The sequence below is a fragment of the Mytilus edulis genome, chromosome 4 (genome assembly GCF_963676685.1).
Source record: "Mytilus edulis chromosome 4, xbMytEdul2.2, whole genome shotgun sequence".
In the NCBI taxonomy this organism is placed as follows: domain Eukaryota; kingdom Metazoa; phylum Mollusca; class Bivalvia; order Mytilida; family Mytilidae; genus Mytilus; species Mytilus edulis.
Window position 1 is genome coordinate 10,263,584 of NC_092347.1, and position 19,315 is coordinate 10,282,898.

The following is a 19,315-nucleotide window of genomic DNA, read 5'->3' on the forward strand; positions in this document are numbered from 1 at the left end:
TTCTACGTAAATTTTATCACACCGCACTTTATTTATTACAATGGGATGAAAGTTTTGGCTTTGGTTCTGGATTGAGATCAGATGATTTTGTCACTCCGATCTATATAACAAATAAAAGATCTACAGATAAAAACATAATAGACAAGGTAGTCGAATTAGGCTTTAAAACCAATTATAAAAAGAATATTGGTATAACTGTTTATCAAACAAAGACACAATTGACAAATGAGAACTCACCGATTTTATGCATAGTACACTGTAAGACAGAAAAACTGAATTCCATAATGGATAATTACAGTGCAATGTATTAAAAAAAGTGAAATGGGTGTTGCTTCATTTTGAAATACAGACATAAAGTCACATCAAATGGGCTTACAATTCTTTGATCACTATAGGCACCACTGGAGTAAGTTGTAGCCATGGTTGAAGCACATTTTTCAGCATACCATGGGGTTTGTTGAGCTTGAGAGGCACTGCTTATTGATAGGGTGTATATACTTCCGGTATAACCATCACAGTCACAGTTGTCACCAAGACGACCACCATTTCCGGATGCCCATACATAAATGACACCCTTACCACCTCTACCCTATATAGAAATTAAAGAATATAAAAGACATATATAGTAAAATGTAGAAGTTGCTGTACAGCTTTACAATTTATATGAATTTGTTGTGTATTATATTAATGCGTTAATTCTAATAGAAATATGAAATAGTTTTCAGTAATTGTATCAAAAGACATTGGTTGCGATGATTTTTGGGATATAAATTCAATCCTATCTGTCAGAATCATTTGTATTAAATAATGAATTGGATGGGTTTAATTAATAATTATTTTTATTATAGACGCTAAAACATAGTATAGTATGTAAAAAAAATGTATAACTAAAAATGATATTACCAGTTATTACAATTGTAAATAAACTCAATATAGATACCGGGATTAAAATTATATTCCCAATAATTCGTAATATGTATACGATATGTTCTCAAGTTTTTCAATGTGTTTTAATATTTCTAACTCTGTAACTTTATAGGCATTCTTCGTTCTCACCTCTTTAATTCCCATTTCAAAAGCTTTCTGAGCAAGTTTTCCGGGACCTTCTACTGTTTGTCCATCGTCGTTTGGTCCCCAGCTAGCGCTATAAATATCTACATATTTGTGGTTGAAAGCGATGGCTTCGGCCTCGACACTATCGGTTACTCTGCCGTCTAACATTCTTACACCTACATATACATAATTATAAAGACTGTATGGGTATGCTCTTAATACCGTTTAAATATCACAAGTACAAAATATTGCGATAAAAACGTCAATATTGAACCTATCCGTGCCCATAAAAGAATATAACGGTACGATATAATTTTCTGTACTCCAATTGGATGGTTCTGTAATAGTTTTTCGAAGGTACAAATGTTCCCTCAAGATCAACATTATGAAATCATTAAAAAACATGAACTGAGAGTGCCATAAACGAATCATGTAAACTTCTAAGGTACAACTTTATAAAGAATTATTTTATTTTCTAGCACTTAGTCGGTAACGGTGCTTATCGAGTGTTAGTCTCTTATTTTCTCAAATTAAGCGTTTGTTAATTAAGGAACTTCCTCAGGAAAAGTTGACCTCACATTAATTCTTTTGGTCATAAAGGTTGTAACGTTTCTGTGTACAGTAAAATCCAATAGAAGACACCAGGCTTATAAATAGCTATTATATATAGTGATTGGTATTATGACAGTTTTACCAAAATAATAGTTGTTATTTTGTGTGTGTCAAATTTTGCCGCTCACGTATTTTACTCTCGCCATATCACATTTGTTGTTTAATTAGTTTAATAAAGTATTTAAAATAAGTATTATTTTGACGCTTGAAATAGATCAAAATACAAACGCATGAGAGACAAACACCATTATGACAATAATTTGAAAGAATTTATCTAAAATATTAACATGAATTCCAAGAATTTACATTAGAACTTATTGTAGATCAATTGAAGTTACAACTTGCTAATAATTTTTATAAAATGATGATTGTTATTACACCTGATATGTAACAAAATACAAAATCGTTAGAGACAAACATCATCAGATGATATTCTAAAAGAGTTTATATGAAAAGTGTTTAAAGTGCAATACAATAAAATAATATCATGAAAGTATGGTGGCCGGTTAAGGCCATTTCGCGTTTTCGCGTTTTTGCGTTTTCGCCTTCATATTCTATAGGGCGAAAACGCGAAAAGGCGAAATCGCGAAGTCGAAAACGCAAAATCGCGAAAAGGCGAAGTCGAAAACTTCTTTAATCTTGTAACGTTTTTGTTTCAATCGTCACTTTTACCCAAGATAGTACCATAGAATAACTTTTATATAAGTACACTATATACTCTTTTCATTGTCAACTCTAACTGAAAAAGGGGACCAATCGAAAAACTACAATGATTATTAAATTTTCCATCACACAAAGCAAAACAAAATAATAATACATGTCTCATAGACATATGTCTGACATTACAAATAAAACACATTTAGTTTATACTAAAGAAGACATTTTTGTTCAATAAACTGAATGTGACTTTTTTCCTTTGTAATACTGGTTATTTCAAGCATTTCTGTGAAGTTTTATCATAATCAGTTCAATAGTTTGAGAAAAATCTAGTATAATGAAAGACGACATCTACAGCGATTCGAGCAAAATTTCTTCGACAAATCCAAACCAAGCCGCATCAAGATAGAATAGAGTGTGGACCAATAAATGATCAAATATCTATCTTATCTGCCTACAAACAATTGTATATGATACACAAGATGATTTTAGGAAGATAAATACCACTAATGGACCTTTTTGTCTTCTTTATAAGGTCTCTTTTGGTCAATTTATACCTCTCATTTCCTCAAAATTTCAACTTTTCAGGCCAATAAATAAAAATTTATGGGGTAACTTTCACTCATTTATGGCAGAAATGTTATAAGAAATAAGTTATTGAAGCATTTTAGCAGAATGAATAATCCATATAAAAGTTTACTGTCTCCAAGGAGGTTTCAATAAGTTCTTGCGTATAAATTAAATTTACGCCGGGTTCCAAAGAGGGACATAAAAGGCTTCTCTTTTAGTGAAAAATTTGTCGTTACAGCATTAAAAATAATTTCCTCTACTTATAACTATATATTTATTAAAGTTTTGCTAGAAAAACGTTATATTATAGCAAAATATAAGAAATAAGGAGACCCCCCCCCCCCCCCGCCCCTCCCCCAAAAAATAAATAAATAAATAAATAAAATAATATACACTTAGTATGGCTTGTTCTGTCAACTGAATATTCATGGTACAGTCCTTTTTCAATACAATTTTCTCATAAAATGTGTTTTGGAGACTCAATCCACTCAGAATATTTAATTTTTTGTAATATTTCACTTAAATAGCAAGAAATTTTAACACATGAGATTACTCACAAGGTCATAGGTGTATGTACAGCTTCCCATATTAGGTGTAATACCACCATTGATTTTTCACCTATTAGTCTTTGCACTATTCAAAAAATTGTGCAGAATTTATCTTTGTTTCAAATAAAGAAATACTTGGCATGAGTAAAGTTTTATCCTATCCAGTTCTATAGAAAAAATTGCAAATAACATTTCATTGCATATAAAACAAATAACCATCATTGGAAGTAAACCAATCAAATTTCTCACCTTATTTTATCTGTGTACAAGGTTTTGTCACCATGTAACCTCAAGATTACAAAATTTTCTATAGAAATCTCAAATAAAAAATAATGGTGTTTTGAAATACCAAAGACATATGTTTATGACACAGATATGGTTTTGCTGCAATAAAATGTAGGATTAATTACCTACAACGGTCAAATTCAAGGGAATATTTTTTTCGACCTACTTTCGTGTACAACCGGATGTGATGTACCATGATTTGGTGGTATTACACCTAAATCAACAAGATTTAAAAATATGTTTACCTCCTATGTTAGCATTGTATGCTATTCCTACACCACACATTGAATTATTAGCTACCATGGCGATTTCACCAGCACAGCGAGTTCCATGTCTGTAAAGATAGATGGGTATAGTTATCAAAGATAAATTGGATGTTAGTGTAGTTTAGTGGTTTACTTGCAAAAAGTAAAATCACAAAAAAATACTGAACTTAGAGGAAAATCAATTCGGAAAGTCCATAATCACATGGCAAAATCAAACAACAAAACGCATCAAAAACGAATGGACAAGAACTGTCATATTCCTGACTTGGTACAGGCATTTTCAAATGTAGTATCAGTGAAAATACACCTACTTCATGTAATTGCAGTAATTCCGAATATATTTATGGACCCATTTCCCATGTTATAACAGGAGATCTTAACATCGTTCAAGACCGAGAGTTAAAATCATTCCTCAGTAAAGGACATAAATATCGTCCCCCGTCAATTATTAACAGGAATGAGTGTCGTAATATCATCCACGACTCACTCCATACTTACTGTATGAAATGGATAAAACGGGAAAAAGCTGACAAAAAATCTTTGGACTCTTTTTTTAATTCAGTAATGAAGATAGTTGATATACGTATTCAACATTTTAAAGAACATTTTACTATAAACAATAACCACAATAAACCTATTTCTCGTATCAAACATAAACTAAAAGAACTAGCCAAGAAATTTGTTTTTGTCCCGGCCGATAAAGCTGCTAATAATATTATTATTGTTTGACGTAAATTTTACATTGAGGTTCTGAAAAAGGAAATCACCAATTCACCAACATTCCAACTGACTCCATTTTCAGAAAACGAAATCTGTAACAAACATAACCTTTTAGCCACCGCCTTACAAGCAGAGCCAAATACAATGAAAGTCCCAACTATGTATTGGCTTCCAAAGCTACACAAAACCCCATACAAATATAGATTTATTTCGTCTTCAAGCCATTGTTCAACTACTAAATTGTCTATTCTTCTTACCAGCACACTTGGTACAATTAAAAACCTGATAATAAATTGTTCAAATAAGGCCTTCGAAAATAGTGGAATAAATTACTTTTGGAGTGTCAAGAACTCGTTGGAAGTACTTGATAAATTGCATGCTTATATTGGTGATTTTGAATCTGTTCAAAGTTTTGATTTTTTTTACCCTGTATACCACATTGCCTCACATTCTCATTAAGAAAAAAATCACACACCTAATTAAATGGGCATTCAAAAAATCAGAATGTGAATATATATGTTCAAACTCTTTTAGGTCATTTTTTAGTAGCAATAAACAAAAAAACTATGTTAATTGGACATGCTTTGATACTATATATGCCCTTGAATTTTTACTAGATAACATTTTTGTTCGCTTTGGGGATTCCGTATATCGTCAGATTATCGGAATTCCAATGGGGACTAACTGTGCACCACTTATTGCGGACCTGTTTTTGTATTGTTATGAGTTACAATTTATGACAAAAATAAGCAAAGACCCATCGAAACAACATCTGATAAACAAATTTAATAATACTTTTAGATATTTGGATGATATTTTGGCTCTCAATAATGACGACTTCAGTATGTATATTAATGAAATTTATCCTGTTGAACTTACTTTAAATAAAGCTAATACTAACAATGACCACTGTCCTTTTCTCGATCTTGATATCTATATCACTAATGGAAAGCTGAATACTAAAATTTATGATAAAAGGGATGATTTTTCATTTCCTATCGTTAATTATCCGTTATAGATGGTGACGTTCCCTTGTCACCATCTTACGGTGTTTATATATCTCAACGTGTAGGATTCGCTCGTGTATGTAACAATGTTTTAGATTTTAACGAGAGAAATTTATGTATTACTGAAAAATTATTACACCAGGGTTTTCGATATCACAAACTAGTCAAAACATTTACTAAATTTTATCATCGGTATAAAGACATCATTCGTAAATATAGCTCAACATGCAGACTTCTAATACGTTCAGGTATTTCACATCCAATTTTTTATGGAAATATTCTTTATAAAGCACAAAGGTGTCAGTATTCACCTCAGAAACTTACAAAACCTTTGAATAGACTTATTAAGAAGGGATATAATTACGATACTGTTGTCAAGTCATTAAAGATTGCATATTTTGGCGTTAATATTGAGTCACTGGTAAGGTCTTTGCATCGGAACTAAACACATTTATTCTAAAAACAGTTATTGGCATGACACGGGTTATGTTCTTCTCATATATGTTATGAGGGTATGATACTAAACCCCTAACGGGAAGGATTGTGCCTGATGTTCATATGATGAAATCATAATCTTTCAGTCAGTTTAATTGAAGTCTGGAGCTGGTATGTCAGTTAACTGCTAGTAGTCTGTTGTTATTTATGTATTATTGTCATTTTGTTTATTTTCTTTGGTTACATCTTCTGACATCAGACTCGGACTTCTCTTGAACTGAATTTTAATGTGCGTATTGTTATGCGTTTACTTTTCTACATTGGTTAGAGGTATAGGGGGAGGGTTGAGATCTCACAAACATGTTTAACCCCGCCGCATTTTTGCGCCTGTCCCAAGTCAGGAGCCTCTGGCCTTTGTTAGTCTTGTATTATTTTAATTTTAGTTTCTTGTGTACAATTTGGAAATTAGTATGGCGTTCATTATCACTGGACTAGTATATATTTGTTTAGGGGCCAGCTGAGGGACGCCTCCGGGTGCGGGAATTTCTCGCTACATTGAAGACCTGTTGGTGACCCTCTGCTGTTGTTTTTTATTTGGTCGGGTTGTTGTCTCTTTGACACATTCCCCATTTCCATTCTCAATTTTATGAATTAAACCTGGTTCTATAGCGCTAACCCTCTCACTTAATGACAGTCACATCAATTTACGACATATTTACATTGATGCAATATACAATTATAGCCTTTGTATAAGGTCGATACCATGATATATTGACCCTAAAGAAGTATATTGACTGAGGAGGAAGACCGAGGTCGATATACTTCTATGGTTCGATATATCCTGTATTGACCTCATAAATAGGCTATAATTTTTGTATTATTAATTTTCCGACCATATTTGTATCAAAATAGTCATTTGATTTTGTTGGAGTTTTATAGGTATCATATTGTCTTCTAGACAATAACAACATATTAGTTGTTATTCCATTTACTTTTTTGCTCTTTTTGTTTTTATTTCTTATGTATTTGAAGATTTTTTTCTTCAAATAATCGATCAAAGATATTTTTTATAAAACTATTAACAATATCAGTGAAATTCTTACATGACGTCACAAAGTATATCGGTTTTTAGATATTCTAAAACTAACCGTGCAATATGCTTTTTGTTGTGTAATATGCTTTTTGCTATCCGCCGTTTTCTAACCACCATCGAAAACATGGTTTAAAATGTGACTATCCCATAAAGAATCAAATTTGTTAAAAATAATTCATAATATTATTCCATACAATTACAACATAACTGTAAGATGAAATCCCAGAAAACGATATGAATCAACACCTAAACACAGTTTGGTCTAGAGAATATTATTAGTTACATAGTGTGCTAGTGACCTAATACGGTATATATGGGGTCAGTAAATTCTATATGGGGTGAGAGCGAAGCTCGAATCCGCATATGGAATTTACTGAGCCCATATATACCGTCTTAACATGTGACATTTAAACTAGTAACCTATCAAAATGAGCAAGTCTTCGATACTGTTAGCATTAAGAAACTAGCTACTTTCGTTGATCCTACAAAAACAGATGTTAACAATAACAATTTGTTATGTTTAATTGCGTTTTATGAATTTATTTCCATCTTAATCATCAATTTCTTCGTCTGTTGACACCTTTAAGATTTTTTTTCTCAGTACCGTTTTGTTTTTATAAAGGGAGGTAACAACCCATACTAACTGTGTATGAAATAAGCCCCGCCTCCCTTTTACCTAATATGGAATATAAAGGGACGTAACACCACTACTAACCGTGTATAAAATAAGCCCCGCCTCCCTACTAACCTAATATCAAATATACACGGTCTCCACGATGACGCTTTTAACCAATAATATTCCTTGAAATGTATAGGAGGTAAGATAACTATCGGTCTACAGCTTGATGATAGAATTAGAGGTTTCAATAAAGCTACTACTTATATTTGAATTTTACATCATAAAACAGGTTTTTTATACTGTTTTTCAAATTTGGAGTAAAATCTCAAATTGAATAAGATGACAATTCATCATCATTTCATTCATACAATATTTCATTTTGAAAGTTCTTTGATTCAAATGTTTGCCATAACATTTTTGAAAGTATATCAATGGATGAATCAATTAAAGACAATAGTCGTTTATTGGTGTTCTTGGTTATTTCATCTCTACCAAGGAGTAATATAAAACAAAATCGAAAATCTGTATCCATACTAGCTAGGAAAATAACACTTTCGGTTTGCAAAAGTACTTACAGGGGGTAGACATGGGAAATGTGCATGCATAACCAACTATGTGTAAATCAATATAGCAAAGTCTAGTACTAAATAACATTTTGATTCTTTGGTTTTATTAATGTAGGCAAATCTTTTACCCCATTGATTTCTTTATCCCTGTTCACTGAAATATTTGAGTTAGAGTCTGTTTTTAAAATTTTGTTACCTTTTCAAAACCGATAGGTTTTGTTTTTTGGTGAATGAAATGCAGAAGATGGTCCTACCTTTTAAACATCTAGATTTTGATAATTTGAAACTTGACAATTTATTTCTTTTAAGCTACCTAAGCTCTATGTTTTGGGTTTTTTTTCGAATCTAGGCAAACCTGAACCCGTTTTTTGTTTTGTTTCTATATCTTATCATTTTCTTTGTATTTGGTCTATCGATCTATCTATGCATTTCCATTATTAAATTTAAAAAATACAATTGTTGTTGTGTATTTCTTTTTTAATTCATCGCTTTTAAGACGCTGTTTAATGTATGAGGATAACTTTTTCAAATACAAAATGGACCGGGTTGTTTCTTCTGTTCAATGACACGCACCAAAAATGATAAGTGATAATTTCAACATGCACGCCACCGGCTAAGCTTCACTAAAATAGAAAAAAAATGTTTCAAAAATATTACTAATTATTTCAAAGGTTATCTATAACAACCGATTTACAAACCATTATTAACTTATTTTCGAACGGTTAAAAATGTCATATATATATATTAATAACGATCTTATATGACATATACTGATAATTTAAAATAAAAGTATAAAATTGCAAAATGATAGATTTTCCAAGAGATAACATACTTGTTTTCATTTGTGGGATCATATCGAGGCTGTGGATCATCGTCGTTGTCATTTAAATCAGTGCTGGCCTTTGGGTCCTACAAACATTCACAAATATGCACCATCAAAACTCAAAGAAATTTTTTGCAACATTTTTTCGCTAATAAATTACTTCGAGAACTGCATAGTCATCCTGTTTTATTTTTCATTCCTTTATTATATATGTAAATTGTTTTAACTTATCTGGTGAGTTCAACCTAAATGTAAAAGCTTTGTAATTTTATATAAAAGTGACTGACAAAAATGATATGCAGCAATCGTATTTTGTATACATGTATCCTTCGTTCAACATTTGAAGACAGATTGCATGTATTCTTGCCACTTGCATTACTACATATCAATCTCAATTGATCTACTAATAACCATTTAGTCCATTTTTTGCTTTAAAAAAGGAATGTCCAATATAGATGCAAATGTCAAATGTATTTAAGGGCCACATAACTTTTGCTACAAAGGTTCAAGTAAACCTGGATGGAATGTTGATCAATATTAATACCGTTTCCAAATAATAACTATTAAATTTGTCTTGAAGGTCAGTACAACTAATAACTCTTGATGAATCGTCAGTTTCGTACACTTTAAGTTCGTTTTTATTTTGGCGTTTGTTTTTGTTACACTTCAGTGTTCCTGTTATTTCTTTGTTTTCCTCTTAAAGTTGATGTGTTTCCTTCAAATTTGGTTTGTAACTCTGATTTGTTTTCTCTCAATCGAATTGTGATTTTTAAACAGCGGTATACTATTGTTGCCTTGATTTATATACTATAGACTGTTATGTAATATGAAAATTACATTCCTATCTTCGTGAAGAGTTTTTCAAAAACAGTTGAATGTGTACATGTATACAATTAAATTTATTACACGATATGCACCATTCGTCCATACAACATGTAACGTTCTTTACAACCAGTTGTGGCTTTTTCAAAAAGCAAATTATACACAAAAGTATTATTACCGCTAGCAATAATGTACAAAATCATGATATCAGGTCATGTTTAACTAGAAACTAAAGACGTTATGAAAAGTTAACCCCCACAATACACCTAAATAGATTACTTATTATAGATTACGGACTCTTACATAGTTAGCTGCGATATCTGTGTGGTTCTTCTCTAAACCTGTAAATAAAGGTGATAGAATGATGTGTCAGTGTCATTATTCCTGATTTTAATTTTACTTACTTCAAAAATATCTCTTTTAACGGTTTTGTTTTCACTAATTCTATTTACAGGTAAATATAAGATTGGTATGATATTTGAATTTTTGTATAACACGAATCGTTGTCAATATAATGGAATTTGATGCGACTGTTATACACGTGAGAGGTTTAACTAGCTTTAAAACCAGGTTCAAGCCACCATTTTCTACATAAGAAAATACCTGTACAATGTCAGAAATATGACAGTTGTTATCCATTCGTTGATGTTTTGAGCTTTAGATTTTGCCTTTTGATTAGGGAATTTCCGTTTCGAATTTTCTCGGAGTTCAGTTTTTTTTGTGATTTTACTTTATACTGGTATTAGTCATTTTAAGTAATTCTTTATAACACATATGTTTTTATTACACTTGTCTCAATGTATGATGATGGAATAGGCGATGTTGATAATCAGATTAACAACCTTTTCAATAATATGTCCTCTTTATATTCCTGATTGTGTTTAGATAAATAACAGCTCAAATCATGAATAAGATGATGACGATAATCGGAAATAAATAGGCTGTTACAAAGCCCTGATGACTTGAAATAATTGTAAAGGGTTTCGGTAAGTAAGTGCACTAGATTTCTGTTAAGTAATTTGGATTTGATGTATTAGGATTTTCGTGTCTTTGTCCTTGAATTTTCCTTGGAGTTTTTGTGACCTTTCTATCTTACTTTTTACAGAATTTAAGAATTGAAATTCACACACAAAAGTATGTCGCCTTTTCTGTCTTAGTCGATTTGGTTGCTTTGTTTCCCTTTTTTCATGTTTTTATACTTTAAATTGGTATTTCATAAAAAAAAAATTCCATCGTACATAAGACTATTCCAGAACATTGTGTTGTGCGTGCATAAATGATGGCATACGTTTATATAGACCATCGGATCGTATATAATGTCTTTGAATGAACATACCATCATCAAGAACTGTAACCACAACCCCCTTTCCTGTAATGCCTTTATTCCATACTGGTATGACGTGCAAGTCTAGTTTTGGCAAGCTAACTTCAGTTCTCGTGTCTGTCTGCAATAACAAATATATCTCATAAAGAACGACTTTTATTTACCTTGTTCAATTTTCCCGATATCATTTCTTTATCAGTCAGTCTACACACAACTAAAATCTGAGTATTAATCGGATTAACAGTTTAACATTTCACGCAATCTTGGATAATAACTATTTAAACCATGTAATTTTGTTCTGATAGTCAACCTTTTTACATCTCAAAGAAATTTGAACGTCATGTAAAGTTGACATTAAAAGAATTAGGCTATTTTTGCGATGTCCCTTTAGGTCATTTGGCATCTGTCGTGTTAATGTATTTTGACATTCTTGACAATCGAGTGTTTTTGGGATGAGTGTTTCTCATGAAGGTTAATCCAAGGTTAAAGCGACTTGGACGTACCAAATAAGTAAAGTGTATTTCGTAGTATACAATCACAACAAAGACAAAATAAATTCTATCAGTTTAGTAAATTGTATATGCTTATGACTTTAAATTTAATATTCGCATTTCCCTGTATAATTGCATACTCTATCGGTATGTTATATACTCAAAGCATAAGTATGTTTCGTGTATCTGCTTCTTAATTTATATTTTTCATAATCTACAAATTCCATATATCAATTTTTGCAAACAAAATCAGTTATTAGTTATCCAACTTTCTTGTAAGTGAGCAGTTTCGTTTAAATTGTTACGAGAGTTGCAACCAAATTTCAAGTTGATGAAATAAAAATCGCTCAAATAGAAAAATTAAATGTTAACTCAGGTTAATTTACGTGAATCAAGTTGTTTTGATTTCATTAGGTAACAATATTTTAAAAGCTTTTATAGTAGTAGCAGTAGTAGTAGTAGTAGTAGTAGTATACATATGATTGACCACATACACATTTTTCTGTAATTTTCTGTAAATTCCTTTTTAATTAAGCAGGCTTCGATCAAGATGATTGGAGCTGTTATGTCTTTTCATTATCTTCAATATTCTTGAATAGGAAGTTTTTTTAATTGGTTAATGTATAATTAGTTATCAAAGGTACCAAAATTATCATTTAGTACGCCAGACGCGCGTTTCGTCTACATAAGACTCATCAGTGACGCTCATATCGAAATATTTATAAAACCAAACAAGTACAAAGTTGAAGAGCATTGAGGATCCAAAATCCAAAAAAGTTGTGCCAAATACGGCTAAGGTAATCTATGCGTGGAATAAGAAAATCCTTTGTATTTCGAAATATTCAAAGTTTTGTAAACAGGAAATTTATAAAATTACCACATTATTGATATTCATGTCAACACCGAAATGTTGACTACTGGGCTGGTGATACACTCGGGGTATAAATGACAATGGTAAACTACAATATTTTACAATAACTTTGTTTTGCAATTCTTGCTGTAAGAGTAGGAGTAAGGAAAGGCACGACGTAGATCAATCATTATGTGATGCCGGACACTGTATACATTAAAACAAAAACATACACCTACTTAACAAACTCACCAAATACCATTCTTTATCCCATAAAGGGTCATTAAATTTGACTTCGTGGTAGGACCTTTCAAATGTCTCACGGTCTATCAAACCTCTTTTTGTTCTTGTCTTGTGTTCCTGTTGTTCTACCCAGTTAACCTTTAACAAAAAGAAAAGTAAGAGAGGTTTTTTTCTCTTTTTTTCTTCCTCCTTTTTTAGTGTATAACTTATCTTAACGTGTAATACAGGCCTCTGCAAATCAATCAAACAGGATAAGTTACGATTTAAAAGTATTTTTACGGATTTATATCCCGTCTTTTACAATAGGATTTTGTATTATACTGTCAATTATCGCCATCGCAATTTACAAATGATTTTATTCTAATGGACATCACGTCTTAGGACATTAAAGCATATTAAAGATTCAGATTTTGATTGCTCTTTCGGCTAAGCGCAACGGAAGTCTAGTAATCCCACGTGACAATACAAGCTCTCATAAATCAAGCTATTGCTGTTTATTAGATTCGATTTCCGTGCATACAATTAAAGAATGTCATTTTATTAAGAAATACTAAGCTGTACTAGATTTGTATTCATAGAATATTAGTTGTCAATTGAACATGTAAAATATTTCCTTACAAAAGTACGTTTTAGTAATAAATAATATCAAACAACACAATTCTATTGCACAGCTCCTTCGAGAAATCATGTACTGGATTTAACCACTTATAATGTCTGATCTTTAGACTTAAGATTAACAAGTGATATCGAAATAGTTGTATGTTTACGCCATTTTTTTCATTTAAATAAATCTTATTTACGTTATGCTATCATTCGTGTCACTTTAAAAGCTTTATTCTAAGACCATTTTGGTACTCGCGTCATAATATACATAAACATGAATGAAGAGAAGGGATAACAAGAATTACAGTTGAAATTTTATTTGATATAACACGCATGTTTTGAACTTTTGTCATTAAAGTTAATAGTATTTGAAACTTTATAAAACTTTCAATAATGAGGTATTCGCTTTACGGTTGCTTTATGCTGTCTTTGATATTTCTTTTTTCTTTCTTTCTATCTTTATCTTTTAAACGTGCGTTTAAACAATGCAATTCTTCTTTCCAGGCAAATTACACGTACTGCTTTGTTGTACCGTTTCCTTGTAATTTCTTTTTAAAAACATCTTGCAAAGTCTGATTTTATTTTATTTTTTGTAAATGATGAAAAACTGTTCAAATTTAAGTATTAATGAATTTCACCCTTTTATCTGTAACTAGTTTCCTTGTATGGTGGTGTGCATGACGTTTCGAACGGCTTGGTACACTTCTATGTGTTAGTAAGTAATGGTTGTCGAATGGTTTAAGCTGCAATGTAAACATATAAATAGTAAGATGATTATAATAAGTTAGTCTTCTTTAAAACAATCTGATATAAATGATGTAAGATATAGGAATATATTGCTGATGCTGTATTTGGCAAACATTTAAGAAGTTCACAATGCTCTCTCTCTCTCTCCGTACTTTGCTTGATGCTGGATTTTTTTCGAAATTAAAAAAGTGACGATCACTTTTATTTGTCATTGTCAATCGCTTTAATTTCGAGTGAATTAAAAAAAACATCCTGTCTATGATGTACAATAAGTTTTAGAAATTACAAGAGGAAAGGCATTTATGCAAAAGTCAGAATATGTAATCAACAAAGAGAATGCATGAGAATAGCACGCCAAATACTGTTCTTCGTCTATTAGTTATGCTTTCAACATGGAGCAAGTTCATACCCAGCTGCAAGTTTGGTGCGGATTTTTACTGTGATTTTTTTGTAATACATATAGAGAGCCCTCCTGCTGCTTTTATATGGACATTCGTGCAACTTGGAAAATGAATATCTTTAACATGTTTAAAAAGCATAATGTATTATTCAAATATCAATTGCCGATATAAATATAGAAGTATATTATCAATTTACAGCAATATGCAAAAGTTTTGGTATTTGTTTATCAGTGTCAACAATTATCTGCTTTAAACATTAGTATCTTATACCGTAGTTAAAGCTAGCATACTTATTGCAAGGTTCAAATCTATAACCCGTCATTGATCAGTCAAAGAGAATAATAAAAACAAATCACTATTCTTACTTGTCAGATTAATTATTCTCAAATACAAAACTGATATAAACGTGTGTCTCTCTGACACTTGAAAGCCTCGCATATCCAATGACAATTATATAAAGGTTAACTATTATGTAAATGAATTAATGTACTCTTTATTACTAGCACTGCTTTATTGTTCTCTGTAACATGTCACACATGAATTTACGTAGTATATTCAATAAACGACGACAATGGTTTCTATTACTGTGATAGTACAGATTGTTTTATGTAATATCTTATAAGCATAATTCAGTTCCCACAGCTAGTTGACTAACTAGCACTCTTTTTATATTGAATATTAAGATTTTCACAATTAGATTTATTGTCAATAGTGCATATTGAGGCGGTTTATCTACCATAAACGCAGGTTTTTTATTGTTTCGACTGAAGGAAGGAATCTGTAGCAATATAAATTGCTGTGTGGTTGATCCTGAATAAAAACAATGTGCGCTAACAAATTGAAAGCAATGCAAACCTTTTGTTTTTGTCGTGTCAAAAGCAATTCTAACAATGATAAAAAGAAAGAAGGGAGGCAGAACTAACCTCAAACCAAAACTGTAAACTGGAAACTGTTTCAGAGAACACATTTATGATGAAATTGTGTGAACAAAATTGTTGTACTGAAGTAAACAGTCATTAAAGATGGAATAGGAGTAAACTGTATCAAAGATGGAATAGGAGAAAACTGTATCTAAGATGGAATAGGAGTAAACTGTATTAAAGATGGAATAGGAGAAAACTGTATTAAAGATGGAATAGGAGAAAACTGTATTAAAGATGGAATAGGAGAAAACTGTATCAAAGATGGAATAGGAGAAAACTGTATTAAAGATGGAATAGGAGAAAACTGTATTAAAGATGGAATAGGAGAAAACTGTATTAAAGATGGAATAGGAAAAAACTGTATCAAAGATGGAATAGGAGAAAACTGCATCAAAGATGGAATAGGAGAAAACTGTATCAAAGATGGAATAGGAGAAAACTGCATCAAAGATGGAATAAAACTGCATCAAAGATGGAATAGGAGAAAACTGTATCAAAGATGGAATAGGAGAAAACTGTATCAAAGATGGAATAGGAGAAAACTGCATCAAAGATAGAATAGGAGAAAACTGCATCAAAGATGGAATAGGAGAAAACTGTATCAAAGATGGAATAGGAGAAAACTGTATCAAAGATGGAATAGGAGAAAACTGTATCAAAGATGGAATAGGAGAAAACTGTATTAAAGATGGAATAGGAGAAAACTGTATCAAAGATGGAATAGGAGAAAACTGTATCAAAGATGGAATAGGAGAAAACTGCATCAAAGATGGAATAGGAAAAAACTGCACCAAAGATGGAATAGGAGAAAACTGTATCAAAGATGGAATAGGAGAAAACTGTATCAAAGATGGAATAGGAGAAAACTGTATCAAAGACTATTTATTGAATATATAAACTACTTTAAAGATCACCATTATATATATCTATAATACTAAAATTACGAGGTCCAATTTGTCAGCCGTCATCACGTAAAAACGACGAATCACAGTATTCAACTTTATATATAACTAATATAGTACAAAGGTGTAGATTAAAAATTACACCACTCCAGGCCCTTTTGTTTTCCACGTAATTAATATTGCCAATAATGAAGAAGTTCCGGGTCGAGTCCGCTACCGATACCAATAGTATATTCACCTTTTACCTATTACCTTATCTGTACGTTCCGCATCTGACAGGCGCACCACAAAACGTTGTATTCAGGATTAATATGCTATATACACGGGTCATAACCACAGGGTTGACACTACTAAATTGTCAAATTGTTACCTATTGTAGTATTTTAATCAGTTAGACTTTCTAAGATAACAATACGAATACTAAAAATCTGGACTAAAAATAAGGCGTATAGGTACAGTTTTCAATTTGTTAGTGGGCATGACGTAAAACAGCGAAGCAAATAATTCAACTTTACTTATAACTTATATAGGACAATGCTGTTGATTAGAAAATACTCCATTCCAGGACCTTTTGCTTTCCAAATAATTAATATTACCAATTAATTGATAAGATACAGTTCGATGGGTTCAAACAGAAAGACTTGAAAGCAGAGAAAAACTGTGTTTTTTTATAATCGGCATGACTTTAACAGATGACAATACTAATACTAAAATAAGGCTTGCGCATAGTTATATACTTTAATTCAGTCACGGACCCGTGATATCACGGGTGTGTTCTAGTATTTATTATAAACCCTGCTTTTAATATCAAGGAAGTATATATTTATTATAAACCCTGCTTTTAATATCAAAGAAGTATATATCTATTATAAACCCTGCTTTTAATATCAAGGAAGTAACCCTTATATCCTTCAGAAGGTGTCTTCCTCGAATGCCAATATTTTATATGTTACCTATTCCTTGAACGCCAACAAAATATTTCAATTGATGTTTATATAAGAACAATATGTGTTTTTATAACTATCTAAATGATTTTATAAGTATTTAGATATCAAAAATAATTAGTGAACTTGATAAACTGGCAACGTTTATCACTTTCTGGTTAAAAAAAAAGAGTCAGAATGGTAATCCCTATCGTCTAATTACTAACTCAAATAAACCGACAACACATTTGAAGCTCACCCCTAGTTTTTGGTGGGATTCGTGTTGTTTATTCTTTAGTTTTCTATGGTGTGTCATGTGTACTATTGTTTTTCTGTTTGTCTTTTTCATTTTTAGCCATGGCGTTGTCAGTTTGTTTTAGATTTATGAGTTTGACTGTCCCTTTTGGTATCTTTTGTCCCTCTTTTGAAAGAAGGAACAGTGTACGAATTAATAAGACCAGCATATATACACATTTATTGAGAAAGGAGTTTGCAAAAGTAGCTATACAACTTCGAAATTAATAGTTTACTAGTTTAAAATCAAGCAGTAGAAACGTTGCTACACAAAAATTAACAGTGTTAAGTTCATAAAAGTGCGAGATATTGACAGCCTTAAGGTGGCTCGTGGGTACAAAAATTTCAGCAAAAAATTGAACCTTTATTTTTCATTACAAATTTTATTTATAACACTATTAGTTATTACTTTATGATATGGTAAAAAAATCAACCCAAAAAATCGATTCGGTTTGGCTCCAGATGACTTTTAAAATGTTTATATCATTGAAAAAGCTCCAAATTATCTCCCTTTGGTGCAAAAATGCCATTTTTTGGCATTAAATTTGAGATATCTTTTTTAACTAATCGGTGACCTATATTTTTTATTATTGTTTTCATATAAGCTGTACATAAACTAAATAATTGTAAAATTTAAGCGATTTCTGTAATTAGGGTATTTTTTTTATTTTGATATTACCTATTTCTCCTATTAGTTCAACAGAAAAAAAGGACATTAACAAAAATGTATGCTTCTTCCGGAGGCAGATTGTGAGCTTAAATGAACGGTGACCCCTTTTTTTTTTCTTTTTTTTTCTTTTAAGTATATGATAAAGTTCATTTATAAAAAAATATAGACAAATCCTATATTAGAAAAAAAAATTGATTTATACCCAGGAGCCCCCTTAAAATACAAATGTATAATTATATAAATCTATGATGGTTTTTATGACTTGATGACATTTCGTTTATACTTGTCGTTTAGGAAATAATTTAAACAGTACAAATATTTCCCAAACATTATACAAGTAAATAGCCTATCAAAGCCCTGGCATCACCAAGTTTTATTCTTGTTGATGACTTAAACGCTTTGATTAATTTACAAACAAAAAAAAGAAGATTGAAACTGACGTTGTGCTTACATTAACACAGAATATCCAATTTCATCTGCAGTCGTCAGCAATAGACGTATAATTGAAGGCCAAGGATGTGTTAAACAAAACAGTTGAAAAGCTATATAATAAAACAAAATACTAGTACTTAAAATGATACCTAAATTCTCCTACGGCCAACCATACCTGAGGGAGTTGAAACCTTATTTTCATTATAATTTCAAAATTCATAAACGGGCAAATTTAGAAAGGTTTGTTATTAGTCATGTCAGTATTGAACTGATGACACCCTCAGGGACTTTAAAATGATAGTCCACTAGGAGAGATATCGACCAAGTGCTGTAAAAGATGAAAACAACACGTTCTACATGTAATGCACCCGAAGAGCTTTTATTTATTTCCTTCGTTAGACTTGCTCAAAATCGAATATTTGGAAGCCAAGGATGA

The 19,315-nt window shown here is 31.2% G+C and overlaps 1 protein-coding gene across 2 annotated transcripts in view; it reads right to left on the minus strand.

Moving 5' to 3' along the window:
* Positions 1 to 19,315, minus strand: part of LOC139518919 (neuroendocrine convertase 1-like) — a 35,459-nt gene that overhangs the window by 8,904 nt on the left and 7,240 nt on the right. For both annotated transcript variants that reach the window (XM_071310606.1, XM_071310607.1), the window contains exons 2-9: positions 14,226 to 14,330; positions 12,994 to 13,122; positions 11,413 to 11,521; positions 10,380 to 10,417; positions 9,264 to 9,340; positions 3,971 to 4,059; positions 1,057 to 1,229; positions 377 to 589 (exon numbers count right to left, since the gene is read on the minus strand). In XM_071310606.1, coding sequence (XP_071166707.1) covers positions 377 to 589; positions 1,057 to 1,229; positions 3,971 to 4,059; positions 9,264 to 9,340; positions 10,380 to 10,417; positions 11,413 to 11,521; positions 12,994 to 13,122; positions 14,226 to 14,330 — 933 coding nt within the window. The remainder of the gene's footprint in view (positions 1 to 376; positions 590 to 1,056; positions 1,230 to 3,970; positions 4,060 to 9,263; positions 9,341 to 10,379; positions 10,418 to 11,412; positions 11,522 to 12,993; positions 13,123 to 14,225; positions 14,331 to 19,315) is intronic.